General features: G+C 46.8%; 1 protein-coding gene across 1 annotated transcript in view; it reads left to right on the forward strand.

The window, feature by feature from the left end:
• The window catches only part of LOC143952483 (gamma-aminobutyric acid receptor subunit alpha-3-like), a 157,628-nt gene that overhangs the window by 111,143 nt on the left and 23,924 nt on the right, over positions 1–22,561 (forward strand). The window contains exon 10 of the mRNA XM_077465203.1: positions 20,483–20,694. Coding sequence (XP_077321329.1) covers positions 20,483–20,694 — 212 coding nt within the window. The remainder of the gene's footprint in view (positions 1–20,482; positions 20,695–22,561) is intronic.

The following is a 22,561-nucleotide window of genomic DNA, read 5'->3' on the forward strand; positions in this document are numbered from 1 at the left end:
AAAAGTATTCACAGCCTTTGCTCATTACTTTGGTGAAGCAACTTTGGCACCAATTACAGCCCCAAGTCTTGGTGCTACAAGCTTGGCACACCTATTTTTAGGCAGTTTCTTCCATTCTTCTTTGCAGGAACTCTCAAGTTCCATCAGTTTGGATGGGGAGCCTCGGTATACAGCCATTTTCAGACCTCTCCAGAGATGTCCAATCATCTGGGCCAAGTCTGGGCCACTCATGGACCTTCAGAGAGTTGTCCCGTATGCCACTCCTTTGTTATCTTGGCTATGTGCCTAGGGTCATTGTCCTATTGGAAGATGAACCTTCACCCCAGTCTGAGGCCCAGAGCGCTCTGGAGCAGGTTTTCATCAAGGATGTCTCTGTACATTGCTGCATTTACAGTAACTTGAAAAAGTATTCATATCATTTCAAATTTTCCACATTTTGTCATGTTACAACCAAAAACGTAAAGGTATTTTTGGGGATTTTATGTGATAGACCAACACAAAGTGGCACATAATTTTGAAGTGGAAGGAAAATGATAAATGGTTTTCAACATTTTTAAACTAATAAATATGTGAAAAGTGTGGCGTGCATTTGTATGACGCCCCCCTGAGTCAATACTTTGTAGAACCCCCTTTCATTCCAATTACAGCTGCAAATCTTTTTGGGGATGTCTCTACCAGCTTTGCACATCTAGAGAGGGACATTTTTGCCCATTCTTCTTTGCAAAATATCTCAAGCTCTGTTAGATTGGATGGAGAGCGTCTGTGAACAGCAATTTTCTTTTTCTTTTTTTTCTTTTTTATTTGTATTCGGAAGAAAGGACCAAACCGGTCACCACATGTACAAAATCAAAACAGTCACAGTGCAGTTAAAGGTAACAACAATCTGAGTACAAGACATAATACAACTGTAGCACAGGTATTCCCTGGTATCTACACTCAACAACAAGCCGTCTAGGTCCGGCCAGGCCCCTCCCTCCTTTTCTTTTCTTTTGGTTGTGAAAGGATGTAGAAAAGCACAGGAACTCCAACAGAGCCCTGAGGTGCCAAGGAAGGCAAAGCTAGAGAGAAAGACAGTGAATAGAGGAGAAAGTAGGAGGGGAGAGGGAAGAAAAGGTCCAGAGGGGGGCAGGAGGAAGGAGGTTGGGGGGGGCGGGGTGGGGGGGATCCACGAGCATGGGTGTCCAGTATACACAGGTTATATAAAACATTCGAACAATAGTTCAAGATATTATCCATTTCACGGTGGGTGATCTAGGGGCTCCCTTAGGGCTTGCCCCTCTTGTGAGTATTTGAATACATTCCAAAGCTGCCATGTCTTGGCGTATAACTCCTGTCTATGTTGGCTTGTCAGGACAAGGTCCTCCATCCTATTAACGTCTTCGACTTTCCTGACCCAGGTATTCAGAGTGGGCGGGAGCAGAGACTTCCAAGCAAGGGGAATGCATGCCTTTGCTGCGTCTACCAAATGTCTTATCAAGGATTTCTTATACGAGCGCGTGGGTATGTCGTTTGCATGAAGTAAGAAGAACGCCGGTTCATCAGGGATCACATAGTCAGTGAATCTCTGTATGTACCCCCCTCCCAAAAAGTCTAGGGCAGGACCAAAAAATGTGCAGCAAAGTCCCTTTCCCTTCCCGGCAGTGCCAGCATTCATCTGACACCACCGGGAAAAATTTACACAATACCACCGGGGTTCTATACCATCTTGTGAGGAGTTTGTAGTTCGTCTCCTGCACTTTAGTGCAGATTGACGATTTGTGTGTAAACAGCACAATTTTCTGCTTCTGAAGATCTGTGAATGTGCAATTCAGTTCCTTTTCCCATTTAATGAGACTCGGGAGCTGATAGCCTTCCGGTGGTACATTCAGTAACGTGTAGGTTAAGGATAAATTATGAGCCACCAACCCCGTTCCCGAGCATAGGTCTTCCATGGGTGTGGGAGATGGGGACGCGGTCCTAGGTGACGTCAGAGTGTCTAAAAAGTGGCGCAGTTGTGCCGTTCTCAAAAAATCCAGTCGGTATGGGCCATTCGGGTCTGTCAGTTCTGCGGTCGTTCTCCAGCGTCCCGCTACACTAAAATGTGAGGCCAGATAGCACCCCGATTCCCTCAGGGTTCGGAATGCTGCATCAGATGCACCCGGGGGGAAACGTGGGTCGTCCAGGATTGGGCGGAGGGGCGAGTTATCGGAAAACAGGGGGACCTGGAAGGCCAGACGTGCCCACACCCCCACAGTGTTGCCTATGAGCGGGTGACGCTTGAGGGCCGGCGGCACATCATTGTAGCACCATGGTATAACATTCAGGAGGATCTCGCTCTGGGCTTGCTCCACTTGCGTCCACAGCTTCACCTTCTCATGACGACACCAGCCAATGAGTCTACCCAGCTGTGCCACTTTGTAGTACGTTGCGCACATCTGGCATCGCCAGACTCCCAAATCGTTTTGGTAGTGACAGAATTTTCCCCTGTAGCCTGGACCTTTTCCCCGCCCAAAGAAAAGTTAAAAATGCGGACCGTATTTGTGCGAAGTAGGATAGTGGAATGTGTATTGGGAGAGCTTGAAGGAGGTAGAGAAATTTAGGAAGGACCATCATTTTCAGGATGTTACAGCGACCGAACCAAGAATGGAGGCCGCTGTTCCATTTGAATAACAGGGCTCGGACTTTATGAAGTAGGGGCGGGAAATTGAGTTGAAAAAGTTGGGATATTTTTGGGAGTATATGTGTGCCCAGGTACTTCAGGGCCACCTCCGTCCATTTCAGGTTGAAACATGTTTGTAGATTAGTCAGCTGGGGAGCAGGTATGCCTATGCCCATGGCTTCCGATTTACTAAAATTTATACGGAAGTTGGAGAGTTTGCCATAAGTTTCAAATTCACTTAGTAAGGTAGGAAGCGATAGGGACGGATCAGCCAGGGCAAACATTAAGTCATCGGCGTAAGCCGAGACTTTGTATTGTGTATTCGCAACCCCAATCCCTACAATATCTGGGTTTCTCCTAACATGACAAAGGAACGGCTCCAGAGTCAGAGCAAACAGCAGGGGGGAAAGGGGGCACCCCTGCCTGGTCCCATTAGTAATCTCAAACATGTCTGAGAGAACACCGTTTGCTCTCACTCCGGCCGTCGGGTTGGAATACACCGCCGAAATCCAGCGCATCATCTTGTCCCCCAGTCCAATGTGCTCCAATGTGGAGAACATAAACTGCCAGTTCACTCGGTCGAACGCCTTCTCTGCGTCCGTCCCGAAGAATATGCATGGAATGCGTTCCTTATTCGCCACGTGCAGCAGATTCAAGACTTTAATAGTATTGTCCCTGGCTTCTCTGGTCGGCAGGAAACCAACCTGATCTAAGTGGATCAAGCTAGGTAGATGCCGTTGTAGTCTAGTGGCCAAAATTTTCGTGAAGAGTTTCAGGTCTGTATTTAGCAAGGAGATGGGGTGGTAACTCCCACATTGCGATGGATCCTTGCCTTCTTTCGGTATCACAGAGATCTGGGCCTGTACAGTGGATTTATGGAAGTTTGATCCCGTGCTCAGGACATTAAAAAAATTTATCAAATGTGAACCTAAAGACGGGAGAAGGGTCTTATAGTATGTATTCGTGAGACCGTCTGGACCCGGTGCCTTTCCCGTCTCGGTGGTGCCTAGCGCCAACTGAAGTTCCATTAACGTAATTGGCTCCTCTAAGTTCTCTATAACATCGGCCGGTAACGTGGGCATGAGGGAGGTGGCAATATATTGAGAAGTAGCATTTGGGTGCGGCGGGGACGTGTGTAGATTATAGAGGGAGTCATAGAATGTTCTAAACTCTTGTGAAATTTGTTGTGGCAGGGAGATCCTCTGACCCCCCGCAGAGATTACATATGGTGAGTGTTTGTTCTTTTAGGTTTCGAGCTAAGGTCCTCCCGCACTTATCGCCGGATTCATATATTTTTTTCCGGCATATTTGGAGCATTGCCTTTGCCTTATAATGAAGCAAATCAGTAATCTGCCTGCGAGCCACATCTACAGTGGTGTGAAAAAGTGTTTGCCCCCTTCCTCATTTCCTGTTCCTTTGCATGTTTGTCACACTTAAGTGTTTCGGAACATCAAACCAATTTAAACAATAGTCAAGGACAACACAAGTAAACACAAAATGCAATTTGTAAATGAAGGTGTTTATTATTAAAGGTAAAAAAAAATCCAAACCATCATGGCCCTGTGTGAAAAAGTGATTGCCCCGCTTGTTAAAACATACTATAACTGTGGTTGTCCACACCTGAGTTCAATTTCTCTAGCCACACCCAGGCCTGATTATTGCCACACCTGTTCACAATCAAGGCATCACTTAAATAGGAGCTGCTTGACACAGTAAGGTCCACCAGAAGATCCTTAAAAGCTACACATCATGCCGAGACCCAAAGAAATTCAGGAACAATTGAGAAAGAAAGTAATTGAGATCTATCAGTCTGGAAAGGGTTATAAAGCCATTTCCAAAGCTTTGGGAATCCAGCGAACCACAGTGAGAGCCATTATCCACAAATGGCGAAGACATGGAACAGTGGTGAACCTTCCCAGGAGTGGCCGGCCGCCCAAAATTACCCCAAGAGCGCAGCGACGACTCATCCAAGAGGTCACAAAAGACCCCACAACAACGTCCAAGGAACTGCAGGCCTCACTTGCCTCAGTTAAGGTCAGCGTTCATGCCTCCACCATCAGGAAAAGACTGGGCAAAAATGGCCTGCATGGCAGAGTTCCAAGGAGAAAACCACTGCTGAGCAAAAAGAACATCAAAGCTCGTCTCAATTTCTCCACAACACATCTTGATGATCCCCAAGACTTTTGGGACAACATTCTGTGGACCGATGAGACAAAAGTGGAACTCTTTGGAAGGTGTGTGTCCAAGTATATCTGGCGTAGAAGGAACACTGCATTTCATAAAAAGAACATTATACCAACAGTAAAATATGGTGGTGGTAGTGTGATGGTCTGGGGCTGTTTTGCTGCTTCAGGACCTGGAAGACTTGCCGTGATAAAAGGAACTATGAATTCTGCTGTCTACCAAGAGATCCTGAAGGAGAATGTCCGACCATCTGTTCGTGTACTCAAGCTGAAACGAACTTGGGTTCTGCAGCAGGACAATGATCCTAAACACACCAGCAAGTCCACCACCGAATGGCTGAAGAAAAACAAAATGAAGACTTTGGAGTGGCCTAGCCAAAGTCCTGACCTGAATCCTATTGAGATGTTGTGGTATGACCTTAAAAAGGCCGTTCATGCTCGAAAACCCTCTAATGTAACTGAATTAGGACAATTCTACAAAGATGAGTGGGCCAAAATTCCTCCAGGACGCTGTAAAAGCCTCATTGCACGTTATCGAAAACGCTTGGTTGCAGTTGTTGCTGCTAAGGGTGGCCCAACCAGTTATTAGGTTTAGGGGGCAATCACTTTTCCACACAGGGCCATGATGGTTTGGATTTTTTTTCACCTTTAATAATAAACACCTTCATTTACAAATTGCATTTTGTGTTTACTTGTGTTGTCCTTGACTATTGTTTAAATTGGTTTGATGTTCCGAAACACTTAAGTGTGACAAACATGCAAAGGAACAGGAAATGAGGAAGGGGGCAAACACTTTTTCACACCACTGTAGTTCCCTACCTAAATGTGCTGTAGGAGTACGTTTATGATACATTTCCAGGTTCTGCACCTTGAGCAGCAACGTCGACAATTGTGCCGTCCTCTGCTTGTGGAGCCTAGAACCATGTTTGATAAGCACTCCACAGATCACTGCTTTGTGTGCTTCCCATATCACTCCGGGGCTACTCTCTGAATTCAAATTAGTCTGGAAGTAATAGTCTATTTCCCTAATTACATCCGCGAGGATCTCTGGGTCCTGAAGAAGACTGTCATTCAGGCGCCAGGGCGGTCTCTGTGATTTATAAACGTCCGTAATGGCGTATCGCAGGGTGATCGGGGCATGATCCGACCAAGTTATTGAGCCTATCGCGACATCTTTAACAGCATGAAAGTGTCTATGGGGGATTAGGAAATAGTCTATACGTGAATATGTTTGGTGTGGTCTGGAGTAAAAAGTGTAGTCCCTTTCCCCCGGGATGAAAAAGTCTCCACGTATCAACCAGTTGTGCGGAATGTAAAGATGCGTTTGCGCATCTCACGGGAGGTGGAAGAAAGACCCGTAGAGGTATCTTCCGTGGGAGTGAGAGGGACATTAAGATCGCCCCCTATAATAAGCTGGCCCTCTGTATATCGAGCAAGGTGAGATATTCTACTTTTGAGAAAGGCGTCCTGTCGGTCATTGGGGAAGTAGATGTTCGCCAGGGTCACGACCGTCCCTCCCACCTTCCCCTTCAAAAACAAATACCGCCCTTCCATGTCATATTGCACGTCTAAAAACGTCCAGGGCACTTTGGCTGAGATTAGAATAGATACTCCCCTCGACTTAGCCTCCCTGTACATGGAGTGATAAACCGTGGGGAAGAACCTATTTTTGAGAAGAGGTAGAGAGTTAGCTCTGAAATGGGTCTCCTGTAAAAATACAATGTCCGCTTTCATACGTCTCATATCCTGTAGGAGCATCCGCCTCTTCTCTGGGATGTTCAATCCCTTTGAATTTAGGGAGATCACTGTAAGGTCAGCCATGCTCGTGGGTTCTGGGGGAGGGGGGGGAGTGGGAGGGGGTGTAGTAGGCCAAGGCCTAGGGGAGAGAAAGTGGGTGCGGGAAGGGGAGAGGTGATAGATAGGCCTTTTACGGGCCCGAAAAAGATAGATACGAAAAAGATGTAGAATTAGGGCGCAGTCACAAGAGAGAACTGCGCAAAGGGGCAACTAATTGTGCTGAATACAGCTAAAGCGCTCCCCAGTAAGATACCGGGAGTCGAGCGCGGTCCTAAGTGGGGTAGTGGTTGGACAGGGCCGAGAAGCGTGGCCCCCGGCCCCACCCACCACCCCCGGCAATCCGGCGTATAACAAAAACATACATCGGCAAAAAACATCTAATTAAATATTTTGAACAGTATAAAGCATATAGAAACGTGATGATTACTCACAGGGAGTGGAAATATTGTTACATCAATGCCCAGCTCAACTATAGAAAAAAGAATAACCTGAGGGAAAGAAGCAGTGCTAGACATTCATGCGGCTAACAGCATACCCTCTACATCACTCCCTGACATCAAACGTGATTGCTTGTCCCCCCAACGCCCCCAACACAATATCAAACTTCTCCGCGGCCCGTAGGGACACTCCCGCCCCCCAGCACAGTGGGATCCCCCCAGACACCCTGGACCATAGGGTATATCAGCCCCCCCCCCCCAGCAAAACACCCCCCCTCCCCCCAAAGATGGGAAAACAACCCCATCCCTCTGGTTAAGATAGTCCAGCACCCAAGGCAGTGTATAATATATCCAATACGGGGCACAGATCAGGGCCTGCATCTACGAACTTTCCGGGGAGGCAATCCCCACATGGCAAATGAGTCCCCATCTGGAATCCCAGCGTTCAGGGGGGAGTGCAGGCCGAGCAGCAGATGACAACGCACAAGCATAGAACATGGTGCAATACCTGTGGTCAGCAACCCTCCTCCCCCCACCCTCAACAAAATCAACTGCCACGTCCAGCCATTGCCAGGACATCCATCGTCCCGTTGCCATGTAGGGAGTATCAAAGAAAAAGACCCTCCACCGCATATCAAAGTACTTCATTCCTCCATAGAAAAAGAGACACAACGGGGGACCGGAGAGGACATAACGAGGCGGGGGGGGGGGACGCCCACCGGTACCAATGGGGGTAGAAGAAAAAAAAAGGAAAAAAGCCGGGCCATGGAGGGCAAGGAAGTCACAAAACCACTGGGGGTACAAATAGAAAGCAGTTGGGGAGGCCCAAAGTAAGTCAGGGGTCAAGCAGCAGAACAAGGGAGCTACTCACGGTGTGGAGGGTCCTCCCGCTGGGCCATCCTAGGTCTCCGTCTGCCGCGATGCAACCTGGGCTGTAACGGGCCTCTGTATGCTAAAGGTCCGGATCTACCAGTCGGGCGAGTAAGCAGTTGTAGCCAGTCAGGGACAGGGATCTGTTCCGCCTCAAGGAACCTGAACAGGCCGGGCAGGTCAGCTGGCGACTGCAGGGTGTACAAGTTCCCTTCCCTCCGGAAGGTGACGGCTAGCGGGTATCCCCATCGATAGGTGCATCCCTTCGCTTTCGCCAACTCCAGGGTGGGGTGTAGTAGGGCCCTACGTTTCAGCGTGGCCCTGGAAAGATCCGGGAGAATGGAAATGGCTGCTCCGTTTAAATCAACTTCTCCCTGCTCCCATGCTCTTCTCAGTATTTCGTCTTTCTGTGGGTATCGGAGCAGTTTGCAGAGGACATCCCGCGGACATTCCGGGTCAGCATAGCTAAGGGCCCAGAGTCCGGTGGAGACGCTCCACCTCCACAACACCCGCAGGATCCTCCAGGAGGATACGAAAAACTTCCTGCACAGCGGCCTCCATAGTTTCCCCCTCGAGGGATTCGGGCACACCCCGGAGCCTCAGATTGTTCCTGCGGCTCCTGTCTTCAACGTCTTCCAAATGGAGCTGAAGGGCAATAGCGGTGTCACGATGTTGGTCTCGGGATCTTTCCAAGTCCGCTACTCGGTGCTCCAATGTGGAAAAGGAGGCCTCCCCCGCAGACACTCTTTCCGTCAAAGCGGACACATCTTCCCTCACCTCCTGGATATCTCTGCGGTGCGTCTCCTTGAGGCGTAAAATAAGCGTCTCAATGTCCGTTCTGGTGGGGAGGGCCTGTATCAAGGATCGGAGATCCTGTTCGATTTGGTCTGACCCCCGGGAGCACCCCGGTACATCCATGGGTGCCGGTGTTAATGGCGGAGTGTACGCGGCTTGATGCCGATCCGCTGGGGTGTCCCGACTCTCAGGCCGCGCTTGTAGTGCTGGTGTGCCTCGTGGCGCTGCCAAGGCCGCACCTGTAGACCGTCTTTGCGTGGGGTTAAAGTAGCGTTGCATCTCCCCGGCAGGAGTCCTGTTACGATCTCCTTTAGCAGCTGCCCTTGTCCTGCATCCTTCGGGTGAGTGCATGCCGATTTAATAGCGAAATACCGTGGGTGGAAGGCCGGGGCCGGGAGCTCACAGAAAATGCGACTTCACTCCGCCATGTCCAGGCCATGGTTCTCAGTGGGGATGGTGTGCTCAGAGTGATGTGCAGTGTTAGTTTTCCACCACACATAGCGGTTTGCTTTTAGGGCAAAAAGTTACATTTTGGTCTCATCTGACCAAAGCAAATTCTTCCACGTTTGCTGTGTCCCCCACATGCCTTCTCGTAACCTGCAAACTGGACTTTTTTATGGCTTTCTTTCAACATTGGCTTTCTTGTTGCAACTCTTCCATAAAGGTCATATTTGGGGAGAGCATGACTAATGGTTGTCCTGTGGACAGATTCTCCCAATTGAGCTGTGGATCTCTGCAGGTCCTCCCGATTTTCCATGGGCCTCTTGGCTTCTGCTCTGATTAATGCTTTTCTTAGTTTAGGTGGGCGGCCATGTTTTGATAGGTTTGCAGTTGTCTAAACAAATAAATTATACCCCTAATCGTGCACTGCAAAAATATTAGAAGATAATTTAAGTAGCACTCATAATACAATAAATGTGCAAAATGTGAAATAATCCAATCTATCACCTTGTGATACAGTGATAAAAAGAACTAAAAGTCCATTTAACAGAATCTTGAAAATCGCAGAAGGGAATCAGTTTTCAAAAAAATCCTTCAGACTTCCACCACACCAATGTGCTCATGACACCTTGCCCAATAGAAACGCACTCACCGACTGATGTTGCCTCCCACTTTCGTGTTTGGCAAAAAAGCAGTGTAGACACCCCTTGGGTATATCTCTCGATCAGTTCAGGCAAGGCTCATCCATATATAAAAAGTGAAAATACAATGCTTCACATAGCGTGATAACGTTTAAAAATGTATTCAAACACCACACACATCACTTCAATATATCAACTCACATGTTGTCTAAAAACTGCCAGCATCAATAAAAAAGGATCACAGCAAACTTTCACCAAACGAACGGGTGTTGCACTGCGGATATAGCGGGACCCAAAACGTGCGTTATGAGCTCTCACCACTTCCCAGTCACTGCTCCCGATAAACTAGAACCACCCACGAGCACCGGTGTCCTTCTCTCAGTAACGGTCGTCTCTGTGTGGCCAGGCCTCAGACATGTTTCGTCACTCTGACTTCTTCCTGGGATTGGCCACACGGAGACACAACCCCCCATTTATAACCCTCCTTTCCCTAGTCACATGGGTTCATCATTATGCGCCTGCGCACATCCTGTGTCCCCATAGCCGCAATGCAACAGCCCTTACATATCCAGAAATCATTCCAGAGTAAAAACTTAATGCTGCATTCACATCCAACATCACAAGCCCTACTCCGGCTTACAGAATTTCTTCTGACCGCCACAGCTCACGATGTCGCCGCAATGCGTGCTTACTTTACTTTAAAATATGCAAACCATTTTCTTGATCATGCATCACGGGACACAGGAGCTTCATTACATAGTGGGTTATATAGGCACCTCTGGTGATTGGACACTGGTTAACCCCCAATTAAGGAGAATTCCTCCCCTATATAACCCCTCCCATATGGGAGGTACCTCAGTTTTTTCGCCAGTGTCTATGGTGATTGGTCACGTAAACATGTGCTATGAAGACAGCTCTGTGCAGGTCCCTGCGGGGGCCTAAGGGCTACAACAAACCGGATCCATATCTCGGGCCGATATTTTGACTCCCAAGATGATATGGTACCTGGGCCTCGTCATCCGAAGAAATGAGGTTTTGCCTGTAAGTCCTCTGCTATTGGAAGACTGGGCTCTGGGAAAACCAGACTTGGTGTACATCAAGTTTCTGGCAGAGTCTTTTACAAGGTCCAGGTAGGAGGTTCTTCTGAGAATGAACCCCAAAAAAACCTGAAAGTTGGCACAACTCTGCCCGCCGTGATGGGTGAAGGCTGGAACCTGTCTGTTTTCAGCAATTCCTGCGGCGAGGACAGGTAAGGGAAGTTAATCCTATATAAATTTGGATTTCTTCATTGAGTAGTTGTATGTCTTACCTGGTTTCCACCACTAGAGGGAGTAAGAGCAGCCTGATGCATACTTACATGCCTTTCAGATACACATGCTCAGTGAAGCCTGGTTCTCCCAGATGACTCACGTCTCCACTGCAATCTCTGCCACAATGAAGGTAATACAGGGGTCCCACGTAGTCTGGGGGTCCCACGCAGCTCCGATGGTGATTCCCTTCCCCCTGGATGCCGGCGGTCCTCGTGCACGCGCGCCGAGCGTGCTCCCGTGCTAATGGATGAGGGGGGAGTGTGGTTGTGAGCCGTGCACGTCGGTGTGCATGGCGCTGTACTGCGCAGGCGCCAGGCGGCAGTTTTAAAAAGCCCAGAGCGTCAGGGGGCTGTAATTGGAGACACAGGAGCTGTGGGCAATGAGCATCCCAAGGGATTGGATCCAGGCAAACCTAAGACACCTACTCAGCATCAGGTTGTGCAGTTTAAGCATATATATTTATTGTGAGACTTTAAGCACAACAGTGATTGCACTTTGTACTAGTACCTCTGCTTTGTAGCTTAGGACTATGTCTCCTCGTAAGAAGGTCTCAGGGGGAGGTAACAAGGGCACTGGTAAGTCACCGCCTAGGTCTAGGGGTTCTAAAAATGCCTGTAGGTTACCACCCCCCCCTGCAAGACTGGAGCCAGCCTCACAGGATGAGTCAGTGCCCCTGTCAGGTTTTGCAGCCTCTCCTAATATTTCAGCCCCGGTATACGTCACTGAGGACTCTCTTAGGGCTACATTGGAGGGTTTTGAAGGGAGAATCATGAATTTTATTTCAGCTTCCCTGAAAGATAGCAGGAAAAGGGGTAGATCCCCTCCCTCTGCTGAGATTCCTCTTTCAGATGACACTTCTGACAATGAGGAGAGATCCCTATCTTGGGACAGGGATCTTGAGCAGTCGGATGAATCAGAGGAAGAGGAGAGAGTCCCCTCCTCCCAGGCGCTCAGAAAACAGGTGCAGTATTATACTGAATTGGTGCGTACGACATTCAGAATGCCTGCTGCTGAGGTCGCTACGTCCTCTGTTTCTTCCCTGGGAGTCAGGAAAATCCCACAGACTGCCTTTTCCTTTCCAATTCATCCCTTAATGGATAAATTGTTGTATGAGGATTGGGGACATCCCGATAAACTGTTTGCTCCTCCTAAAAGGTTTTCTATGCTTTATCCTCTGGAGAAAAGTTTCACCAAGAAATGGGGGGTCCCATCTGTCGATGCGGCTGTTTCTTGCGTGAATAGAAACCTGACCTGTCCTTTGGATAATGCTCAGGTATTTAAAGATCCAACTGATAAGAAGCTGGAAACATTATTAAAAGCCTCCTTTTCCATGACTGGCGCTGTAGTGCAACCTACAGTCACAGCTGTGGGGTTGTGTCAGTTCCTCAAGGAACAGGTTAAGCAGATGCTTGGCCTCCTTCCCAGTGAGGAAGTGGAGAATTATGCAGAAATACCTAAAATTCTGTGTTTCATGATTGATGCGATTTTGGATTCTGTCCAACAAGCATCTTGTTTGTCTCTCCTGTTGGTACACATGCGATGGGCCCTATGGCTAAAGAATTGGGCAGCTGAGCTATCATGCAAGAAGCATTTGATTGGGTTCCCGTTTAAAGGGGAACGTTTGTTTGGAGAAGAATTAGACAAATTTGTCCAAAAAATTTCAGGGGGTAAATCTACTCTCCTTCCAGTCAAAAGGAGCAAACGTCCATCATTTAGGCGTTCTCTCTCTCCCGGAGCATCAAGCTCTAAGCAGTGGCGACGGCCTTCTCAACCCTCCTCTACAGGAAAGGCTCAAGGCCGGGCCCAGGGGCAGAAAAAATCCTGGGGGCAAAATGCCTGGTAAGCAGAGCCCAAAAGCTTCCTTGTGAAGGGGCGCTCCCGCTCGGCCGAGTGGGGGGAAGGCTCCTGCAGTTTGCGGAAGCCTGGCGGGAAGAGATCTGGGTCAAGTGGGTGGTCTCTTCGGTATCTCTGGGCTACAAGATAGAGTTTCAGGAGATTCCACCTTCTCGCTTTCTAAGGTCAAGGATCCCCAGGGACCCAGTAAAGCAAAGACCGCTATTTCTGGCCTTAGATCACTTACTATCCCAGGGGGTGATAGTAGAAGTGGACCCAAAAGAACAGGGTTCAGGGTTTTACTCAAATCTCTTCACCGTTCCAAAGCCAAATGGAAGTGTCAGACCTATCCTGGATCTGAAGGATCTGAACCGGTTTTTACGCATCCGGTCCTTCCGAATGCAGTCAATTCGCACTGTGGTCTCCTCCCTGCAAGGGGGAGAGTTTATGGCATCAATAGACATCAAGGATGCATATCTCCATGTGCCAATTTTTCCCGCACACCAAAAGTATCTAAGGTTCACGGTAGAGCGGTGCCATTTTCAATTTGTGGCCTTGCCGTTCGGGCTCGCTACAGCCCCTCGAGTCTTCACAAAGATTCTGGACCCTCTCTTGGCAAACCTAAGAGCTCAGGGTATAGCCATCATGGCTTATCTAGACGATTTGCTTCTCATAGAGAAAACAGTAGCGCTCCTGAACCACAGTGTTACCAGAACGCTAGAACACCTGGAACGCCTAGGTTGGATTATAAACCTAGAAAAGTCGTCCCTACAGCCTGCTACCAGGTTGGAATACCTGAGTATGGTTATCGGCACCGATCAGGGCAAGGTGTTTCTACCAAGGCCAAAAGCCTTGGCCATTGGGGATCTGGTGCGCCTAATTCTGGGCAGAAGATCTTCCCCCATTCGGTTGTGCATGAGACTGTTAGGGAAAATGGTCGCCTCCTTCGAGGCCGTTCCATTCACCCAGTTCCACTCAAGGCCTCTGCAAAGATGCATCCTTGCGGCTTGGAACAGGAAGCCCCAGTCCTTGGATCTTCCTATGTGTCTATCCCCAGGGACACGCAAGAGTCTCGTCTGGTGGTTACAAACCGAGAATTTGCTGAAAGGCAAAACTTTTCTTCCTCTTCCATGGAAGATTATTACGACAGATGCCAGCCTGACAGGCTGGGGAGCAGTGTTGGAGGAGACGTGCTCGCAGGGGAAATGGTCTGCGATCGAAAAGCTATTGCCCATAAATGTGTTGGAGATCCGGGCAGTTTAAATGGCTCTCATAAACTGGTCTTTCAGACTATGGGGTCTCCCTGTTTGGGTTCAGTCCGACAATGCCACAGCAGTGGCCTATATCAATCACCAGGGCGGTACCAGGAGTCTGGTTGTGCAAAAAAAGGTGAATCGCATACTTGTCTGGGCAGAAAGGCATGTTCCATGCCTTTCTGCAGTCTTCATTCCAGGAGTGGAAAATTGGCAGGCGGATTTTCTGAGCCGCCAGCAGTTGTGCCCAGGAGAATGGGCTCTGCACCCCGACGTGTTTTGGAACATATGTCGCAGGCGGGGTACTCCAGACGTAGATCTGTTTGCGTCCAGGTTCAACAGAAAACTGGACAAATTTGTGTCAAGGACAAGAGATACACTTGCTCAGGGGTCGGATGCTCTGACAGTTCCCTGGGATCAGTACAATTTGATTTATGCCTTCCCCCCGTGCCCGCTTCTGTCGCGGTTCCTGGGAAGAGTCAAAAGGGAGACAAAGTCGGTTCTTTTGGTAGCACCAGCTTGGCCCAGGCGACCGTGGTATGCAGAGATCATGAAGTTGGCAGTAGGCAGGCCGTGGATCCTCCTTCTCCGGCCAGATCTGCTCTCACAGGGTCCAATTTACCATCCTGCTTTACACAGTCTGAATTTGACGGTTTGGCTGCTGAGACCCACATTCTGAGAGACCGTGGGCTTTCGGGGGCCAGTCCTTTCTACTCTGGTCAATGCCAGAAAGCCGGCCTCCAGGCTTATTTACTACAAAATCTGGAGGGCATATGTTTCCTGGTGTGAACTCAGGGAGTGGCATCCTAGAAAGTATGTCATTAGCAGGATCTTGGCCTTCCTCCAGTCAGGCCTAGAAATGAATTTGGCCGTAAGCACTATCAAGGTGCAGATTTCGGCCTTGTCAGTGTTTTTTCAGAAGCCACTTGCATTGCATTCCCTGGTGCGGGCTTTCATCCAGGGGGCTGTGCGGATAAGGCCGCCAGTCAAACCTCCGGTATGCCCATGGGATCTGAATTTGGTTCTCTCGGCTTTGCAGGGGCAACCTTTTGAACCTTTGCATCAGGCTTCGTTAGTTCTTTTGACTAAAAAAATTGGTTTTCTTGGTAGCCATATCCACAGGTAGAAGAGTGTCAGAACTAGCAGCTCTCTCCAGCAAAGAGCCGTATCTAATTATTCATTAGGACCGGGTGGTAATGCGTCCCAACAGGTTCTTTCTGCCTAAGGTGGTTTCAGGATTCCATTTGAATTAAGATGTAATCCTACCATCCTTTTTTCCGGACCCACAGTCCGCAGAAGAAGAATCTTTGTACACTTTGGATGTGGTAAGGGCAATCAGTATCTATCTTCAGGCAACTGCTCAGATAAGGAAAACTGATTGCTTATTTATTTTGCCGGAAGGCCCTAGGAAGGGCCAGGCGGCATCAAAATCCACTCTCTCAAGGTGGATTAGACAGATTATTTCTCAGGCCTATAGTGTTAAAGGGAAGATCCCTCCTTTTCAAGTGAAAGCGCACTCTACTAGGGCTGTAAGTGCTTCTTGGGCAGTGCATCACTAGGCCTCCCTGGCTCAGATCTGTAAGGCTGCAACTTGGTCATCAGTCCACATATTCACCAGATTCTATCAGGTGGATGTCAGAGGGCAAGAGGATATCGCCTTTGGGCGCAGTGTACTGCAGGCTGCAGTTCAGGTCCTCCGGTCCATGGCGGTCTATAATTATGATCTGTGTCTCCCTCCCCTCAATCTGAGCATTGCTTTGGGACATCCCACTATGTAATGAAGCTCCTGTGTCCCGTGATGCATGATCAAGAAAATAGGATTTTTATATACAGCTTACCTGTAAAATCCTTTTCTTGAGAGTACATCACAGGACACAGAGCTCCCGCCCCTCTTGGGTTTTACGTGGTTTCCTATTGCTTTGCTACAAAACTGAGGTACCTCCCATATGGGAGGGGTTATATAGGGGAGGAATTCTCCTTAATTGGGGGTTAACCAGTGTCCAATCACCAGAGGTGCCTATATAACCTACTATGTAATGAAGCTCCTGTGTCCCATGATGTACTCTCAAGAAAAGGATTTTACGGGTAAGCTGTATATAAAAATCCTATTATAATTCTGTAACAAACGTTTTGTAAAAAATAAAGCATTAAGCCAACGGATAAATCTGTCCCTAAACAATATGACAGAGCTCTATATCTGTCTATCAATATCACAGCCAAACCATATATGGATGATAGTGCTATCAATCTAATCCTGTATCCCACTCACTCAAATAAACCAAATAATTATGGTAAGGAAAACAATAAATAAAATATTAAAAATAAAAAATAAAATACTAATAAAGATGAAAATAAAAGTAAAAATACAAATAAAACTAAAAATAAAAGTAAAAATAAATAAAAATAAAATAAAAGTAAAAATAAAAATAAAGATGGAAATAAAAATAAAATTAAAAATCAAAATATTAATATTAAATAAAAAATAAACGGAAAAAAAAAAATAATAATAATAATAATGGAAGTAAAAGTAATAAAAGTTTGCAGTTGTGCCATACTCTTTCAATTTTTGGATGATGGATTGAATAGAGCTCCGTGAGATGTTCAAAGCTTGGGATATTTTTTTATAACCTAACCCTGCTTTAAACTTCTCCACAATTTTATCTCCGACCTGTCTGGTGTGTTCCTTGGCCTTCACGTTGCAGTTTGTTCACTAAGGTTCTCAAACAAAGCTTCACAGAACAACCGTATTTATACTGAGATTAAATGACACACAGGTGGACTCTATTTACTAATTAGGTGACTTATCAAGGCAATTGGTTCCACTAGATTATTTTTTAAGGGGTTCAGAATAAACAGGGCTGAATATATATGCATGCCACACGTTTCAGATATTTATTTGTAAAAAAAATTGAAAACCATTTATCATTATCCTTCCACTGCACAATTATGTGCCACTTTGTGTTGGTCTATCACATAAAATCCCAATAAAATACATTTACCTTTTTGGTTGTAACATGACAAAATGTGGAAAATTTCAAAGGGTCTGATTACTTTTTCAAGACACTGTATCTTTGCTTCGATCCTGACTAGTCTTCCAGTTCCTGCTGCTGAAAAACATCCCCACAGCATGATGCTGCCACCACCATGCTTCACTGTAGGGAAGGTATTGGCAAGGTGATGAGCGGTGCCTGGTTTTCTCCAGACATGATGCTTCCATTTATGGCCACATAGTTCATCCCTTGTTTCATCAGACCAGACAATTTTATTTCTCATGGTCTGAGAGTCTACAGGTGTCTTTTGGCAAACTCCAGATGGGCTGTCATGTACCTTTTTACTGAGGAGTGGCTTTCGTCTGGCCACTCTACCATACAGGCCTGATTGGTGGAGTGCTGCTGAGATGGTTGTTCTTCTGGAAGGTTCTTCTGTCTCCACAGAGAAACACTGGAGCTCTGTCTGAGTGATCATCAGGATCTTGGTCACCTCCCAGACTACGGCCCTTCTCCCCCGAATGCTCAGTTTGGCCCACACTAGGAAGAGTCCTGGTGGTTCCAACGTCTTCCATTTATGGATGATGGGGGGCCACTGTGCTCATTGGTACCTTCAATGCTGCAGACATTTTTCTGTATCCTTCCCCAGATCTGTGCCTCAATACAATCCTGTCTCAGAGGTCTACAGACAATTCCTTGGACTACATGGCTTGGTTTGTGCTCTGACATGCACTGATAACTGTGGGTCCTTTATATAGACAGGTGTGTGCCTTTCCAAATCATGTCCAATCAACTGAATTTACCACAGGTGGTCTCCAATCAAGTTATAGAAACATCTCAAGGATGATCAGTGGAAACAGGGTGCACCTAAGCTTAATTTTAAGTGTCATAGCAAAGGCTGTGAATACTTATATACATGGGATTTTTTTTTCTTATTTTTTAAAATAAATTTGCAAAGTTTAAAACAAACTTCTTTCACGTTGTCATTATGGGGTATTGTTTTTAACATTTTGAGGAAAATAATGAATTTAATCCATTTTAGAATAAGGCTGTAAAATAACATGGAAAAAGTGAAGCACTGTCAATACTTTCCGGATGCCCTGTATTTAAGATTAATAGGAATAATACTCACAAACATGTGACTTAAAATCGCTCATCGAGCTACTTATCTATAGCCCAGTAGTCCCAGACTTGGCACACTCCAGAGTGCAGGGGGGCCTCACTGTGGACCTTTATAACTAACAGATTTCGAAGGTGCCCCTTCTTCATCACAACCAAGCTGATGAAGAAGGGGTTACCTTCGAAACACCATAGCCATAAAGGATCCCGGTGAGGGCCCCCTGCACTCTGGAGTGTGCCAAGTCTAGGACTACTGGGCTATAGATGAGTAGCTTGATGAGCGATTTTAATTCACATGTTTGTATTCTTCTTGTTAATCTTCAATAAACGCTGTAGGATAATGCACTAGGTTGGTGCGCCCTCTTTTGTTTGTTTTTTTGTAGTGACTTCAGTACATCCCCAGTCCTACTGGGCAGCAAGGCTTGAAGCATTCCCCAGCGACATGGTGTCATCTTTGTCATCTTACACCTGTACCAGGCTATCACACTTATGTGCAGGAGAGAATTCTGTCATTATTGGAATATTTCATAGAGGCCATGGTTTCCATACACTGCACTGATGATGATGGCCTAAAAACCTGAAACAACTCTATGCAGTTTGGAATAAATAGCTCTATTATTATTAGTCTACATATTTTGGAGGTGCATTTGGTTGATGGGGCTTAAAGGAATCATTTGCATGGCCTCATTCCCTGCCTTCAAATGAGGAATAATCTTTTTTTATTTTAGTAAATTTTTTAGTATGCTGGAATGAAACATGCAAATACATTACTTTGCTAGGCAATAATTTCGATTGGAGGACTTGGTTTCTTTAGTCCCTTCTCTCTTCTCATAATCTATATCAGTGATGGCGAACCTTGGAAGTTCCAAAACATCTGGATTGCTAAGGATCGCCGTCACTGACCTATATGGTCATATTTTACTCCACAGAAGGCATGGTTTCTATATGCTGCACTGATGATGGCCAACAAGCTTGTTATATATTGGGCTATGTCCTCAGTCAGCTTGGTTGAATATTACTGGATTAACCCAGAAGACCGAGGACATCTGATGGAGAAAATGAAGTACTGTGGGGAACGGCTTTTTTTTTTTCTAAGGGACCATTTTGAAAATGTTAAAAAAGAGAGTTGCTTATGTTGGTGGGTGTATATGTACTTTTGTACTACATTATAAAATTTATAAAAATGTATTTTATTAAAAAAAAAACTGAGTTGGCTTTAAAGCTTATCTTGTAGACCAGAGGTCTCCAAACTTTCTAAACAAAGGGCCGGTTTACCATCCTTCAGACTTTTGGGGGACCAGACTGTGGCCATCATGAGTAGACATTGGCCCAGCATCAGTCAGAGTAAACAATGCCCCATTTTTGGTGTCAGTGAGAGCAATAGTGCCCCATTGCTGAGGTCATTGAGGGGTAACGGTGCCCCATCATTGGTGTCATTGGGACGAATGGCGCCCGATCTTTGGTGTCATTGGGAGAAATGGTCCCCCATCATTGGTATTATTGGGCCCAATTGTTGGTGTCATTGGGAGGAACTGGTGTCAGTGAAAAAAATACTGCCCCAAGAGCCTGATAAAAGCAAGCCAAGGGCCGCATTCAGCCCCAGGACACAGTTTGGAGACCACTGTTGTAGACCATAAACTCCTATGTAAAAGCTTACGGACGCCACTCCATTAAAACATCCCACCGTGACTCGCATTTGAAATGGGTCCTGGTGCTGTAAACAACCTCTCCTGGATTGATACACACATTTATAAAAATAAAAAAAAAGGCAGCGGCGCACACCAGAGAAACAGCCCAAGTCTACAGGAGAGTCAAAAACGGCTTCAGTACGGCTGCTCCCAAGCCACGACCCCCAATGCATTTCACACAGCTCACCCTGTTGATGGGGTGAATTGCATCTGGGGTATGGCCTTGGAGGAGCCGTTTTATACACTTGGGTGATTTCTCTAGTGTGTGGTGCCACACACTTGAAAGTGGCTCCTGGAGCTCTACAAGATGGGAAAGACTTCAGCCTCCTGAAAAAGGTAAGTACTGAAAGTATTTTTATTTTTTTTAAAGGGTATCCTTTGTTTTTTGTTTTTACAGAGGGTCTTAACCAAATATTTCTTTATACAATGTATTGATTCCGTATTTGTGAATGTAGTGACTTTAAGCAACATGCTTTTCTCTTTACCATAGGAGTCACTACTGTTTTGACCATGACAACACTGAGTATCAGTGCACGGAACTCTCTGCCCAAGGTTGCCTATGCCACAGCAATGGATTGGTTTATGGCGGTGTGCTATACTTTTGTCTTCTCTGCACTTATTGAGTTCGCTACAGTCAATTATTTCACTAAAAGAGGCTGGGCATGGGATGGTAAAAGAGCCCAGGAAGGCCAGACTTTCAAGGTAAGAAGGAGTAATGACATCAGGTTGAGGTCATGTTCCTCCACCCCAAACTCTCTTCATCCATCCATGTCTTTATGGACCTTGCTTTGTGCACTGGTGCGCACTCATGTTGGAACAGGAAGGGACCATCCCCAAACTGTTCCCTCAAAGTTGGGAGCATGAAATTGTCCAAAATGTCTTGGTATGCTGACGCCTTAAGAGTTGCCTTTACTAGAACTAAGGGGCCAAGCCAAACCCCTAAAAAACAACCCCACACCATAATCCCCCCTCCACGAAATGATTTTGGACCAGTGCACAAAGCAAGGTCCATAAAAGACATGGATGAGCGAGTTTGGGGTGCAGGACATGACTGGCCTGCACAGATTCCTGACCTCATCCTGATGGAACACCTTTTGGATGAATTAAAGCGCAGACTGCGAGCCAGGCCTTCTTGTCCAACATCAGTGCCTGACCTTTACAAATGCGCTTCTGAAAGAATGGTCAAACATTCCCATAGAAACACTCCTAAACCTTGTGCACAGCCTTCCCAGAAGGGTTGAAGCGGTTATAGCTGCAAAGGGTGGGACAACTCAATATTGAACCCTAAAGACTAAGGCCCCTTTCACACGGGACGGATCAGTAATGATCCGCCCCGTGATGATCCGCTCGCACAGCAGGGATCGCTCCGTTGTCCCCGCTGAGCCGGCGGTGGACAGGGCGGTCTCCGCACACTGTGCAGGGACCGCCCTGTCAGCTCTTCGCTCTCCTCTATGGGGATCGGACGAGCACGGACTGTCTGTCCGTGTTCATCCGATCCGCTCTGCAGACGGATAGAAAAATAGGATTTTCCTCCGTCTGCAGAATCGGACAGTAGCGGAGGCGGACGATATCGGGTGTCTGCGGATGTTCATCCGCAGACACCCGCTATCCCATAGGGATGAATGTATGCCCGTATTTCATCCGCAAACGGATGGATGAAATACGGACATATCGTCCGCATGTGTGAAAGAGGCCTAAGACTGGGTTGCCAATAAAGTTCATGTGCAAGTAAAGGCAGTTGTCCCAATATTTTTGGGCAATATAGTATATATTATTCATATAATAATAATAATAGCTGTCCCTGCACTATTTTAAAGTAGCCAAGAAAGGAGCTGCAGCCAGAGTAGAAAGCCTGTACCCTGCCAGTATTCTGCATGCTTCAGAGATGGACCCTTACTCCCTGTGTTGAAGAAGTGGTCTCTGTGCAGATGTCCATCATACCCCCTGCTGAGTCAGACCTATAACTATGCAGAACACAGGGAACATGGCTTGGCATTAGGCATGTCAGTGCCTACTTGCCTACTTTCTACTTCCTATACAGTGGTACCTTGGATTACGAGCATACATTTGTTCCAGAAGAATGCTTGTAATCCAAAGCACTTGTATATCGAAGCGAGTTTCCCCATAGGAATCAATGGAAACTCACATAATTAGTTCCACAGTGACTGCTATTGTATGCAGTCCCGCATGTGGCCAGAGGTGGGTGGGAGCGCACCGGAGACACTCTGAAACACTTGGAGTGTCCCCGAGCGGCTCTGAGTGTCACCGGAGCCCCCGCACCTCTGGCCAAATGCAGTACTGCACACTCCAGAGGCTTGAATCCTGTTCCTCTTGCGAGACAATGCTCGCAAACCGAGTCAGGTATTTTTAAAAGGAATAGTTTGTATTGCGAAACGCTCGTAAACCGCGTTACTCTCAATCTGAGGTATTACTGTATATTGCTGCTTCCTGGAGAAAAAAAAACTTTAAATCTGTGCACAACTTTTTGAAGCACAGAAAGTTCTGTTGGGCTTTAAATGTTAAAACCTTTTAATCTCTGGGAAAATAAAACAAAAGAATAGGACTGGTC

Source organism: Lithobates pipiens, unplaced genomic scaffold, assembly GCF_037356315.1.
Source record: "Lithobates pipiens isolate NorthernLeopardFrog02 unplaced genomic scaffold, aLitPip1_a1.2 Scaffold_1, whole genome shotgun sequence".
NCBI lineage: Eukaryota > Metazoa > Chordata > Amphibia > Anura > Ranidae > Lithobates > Lithobates pipiens.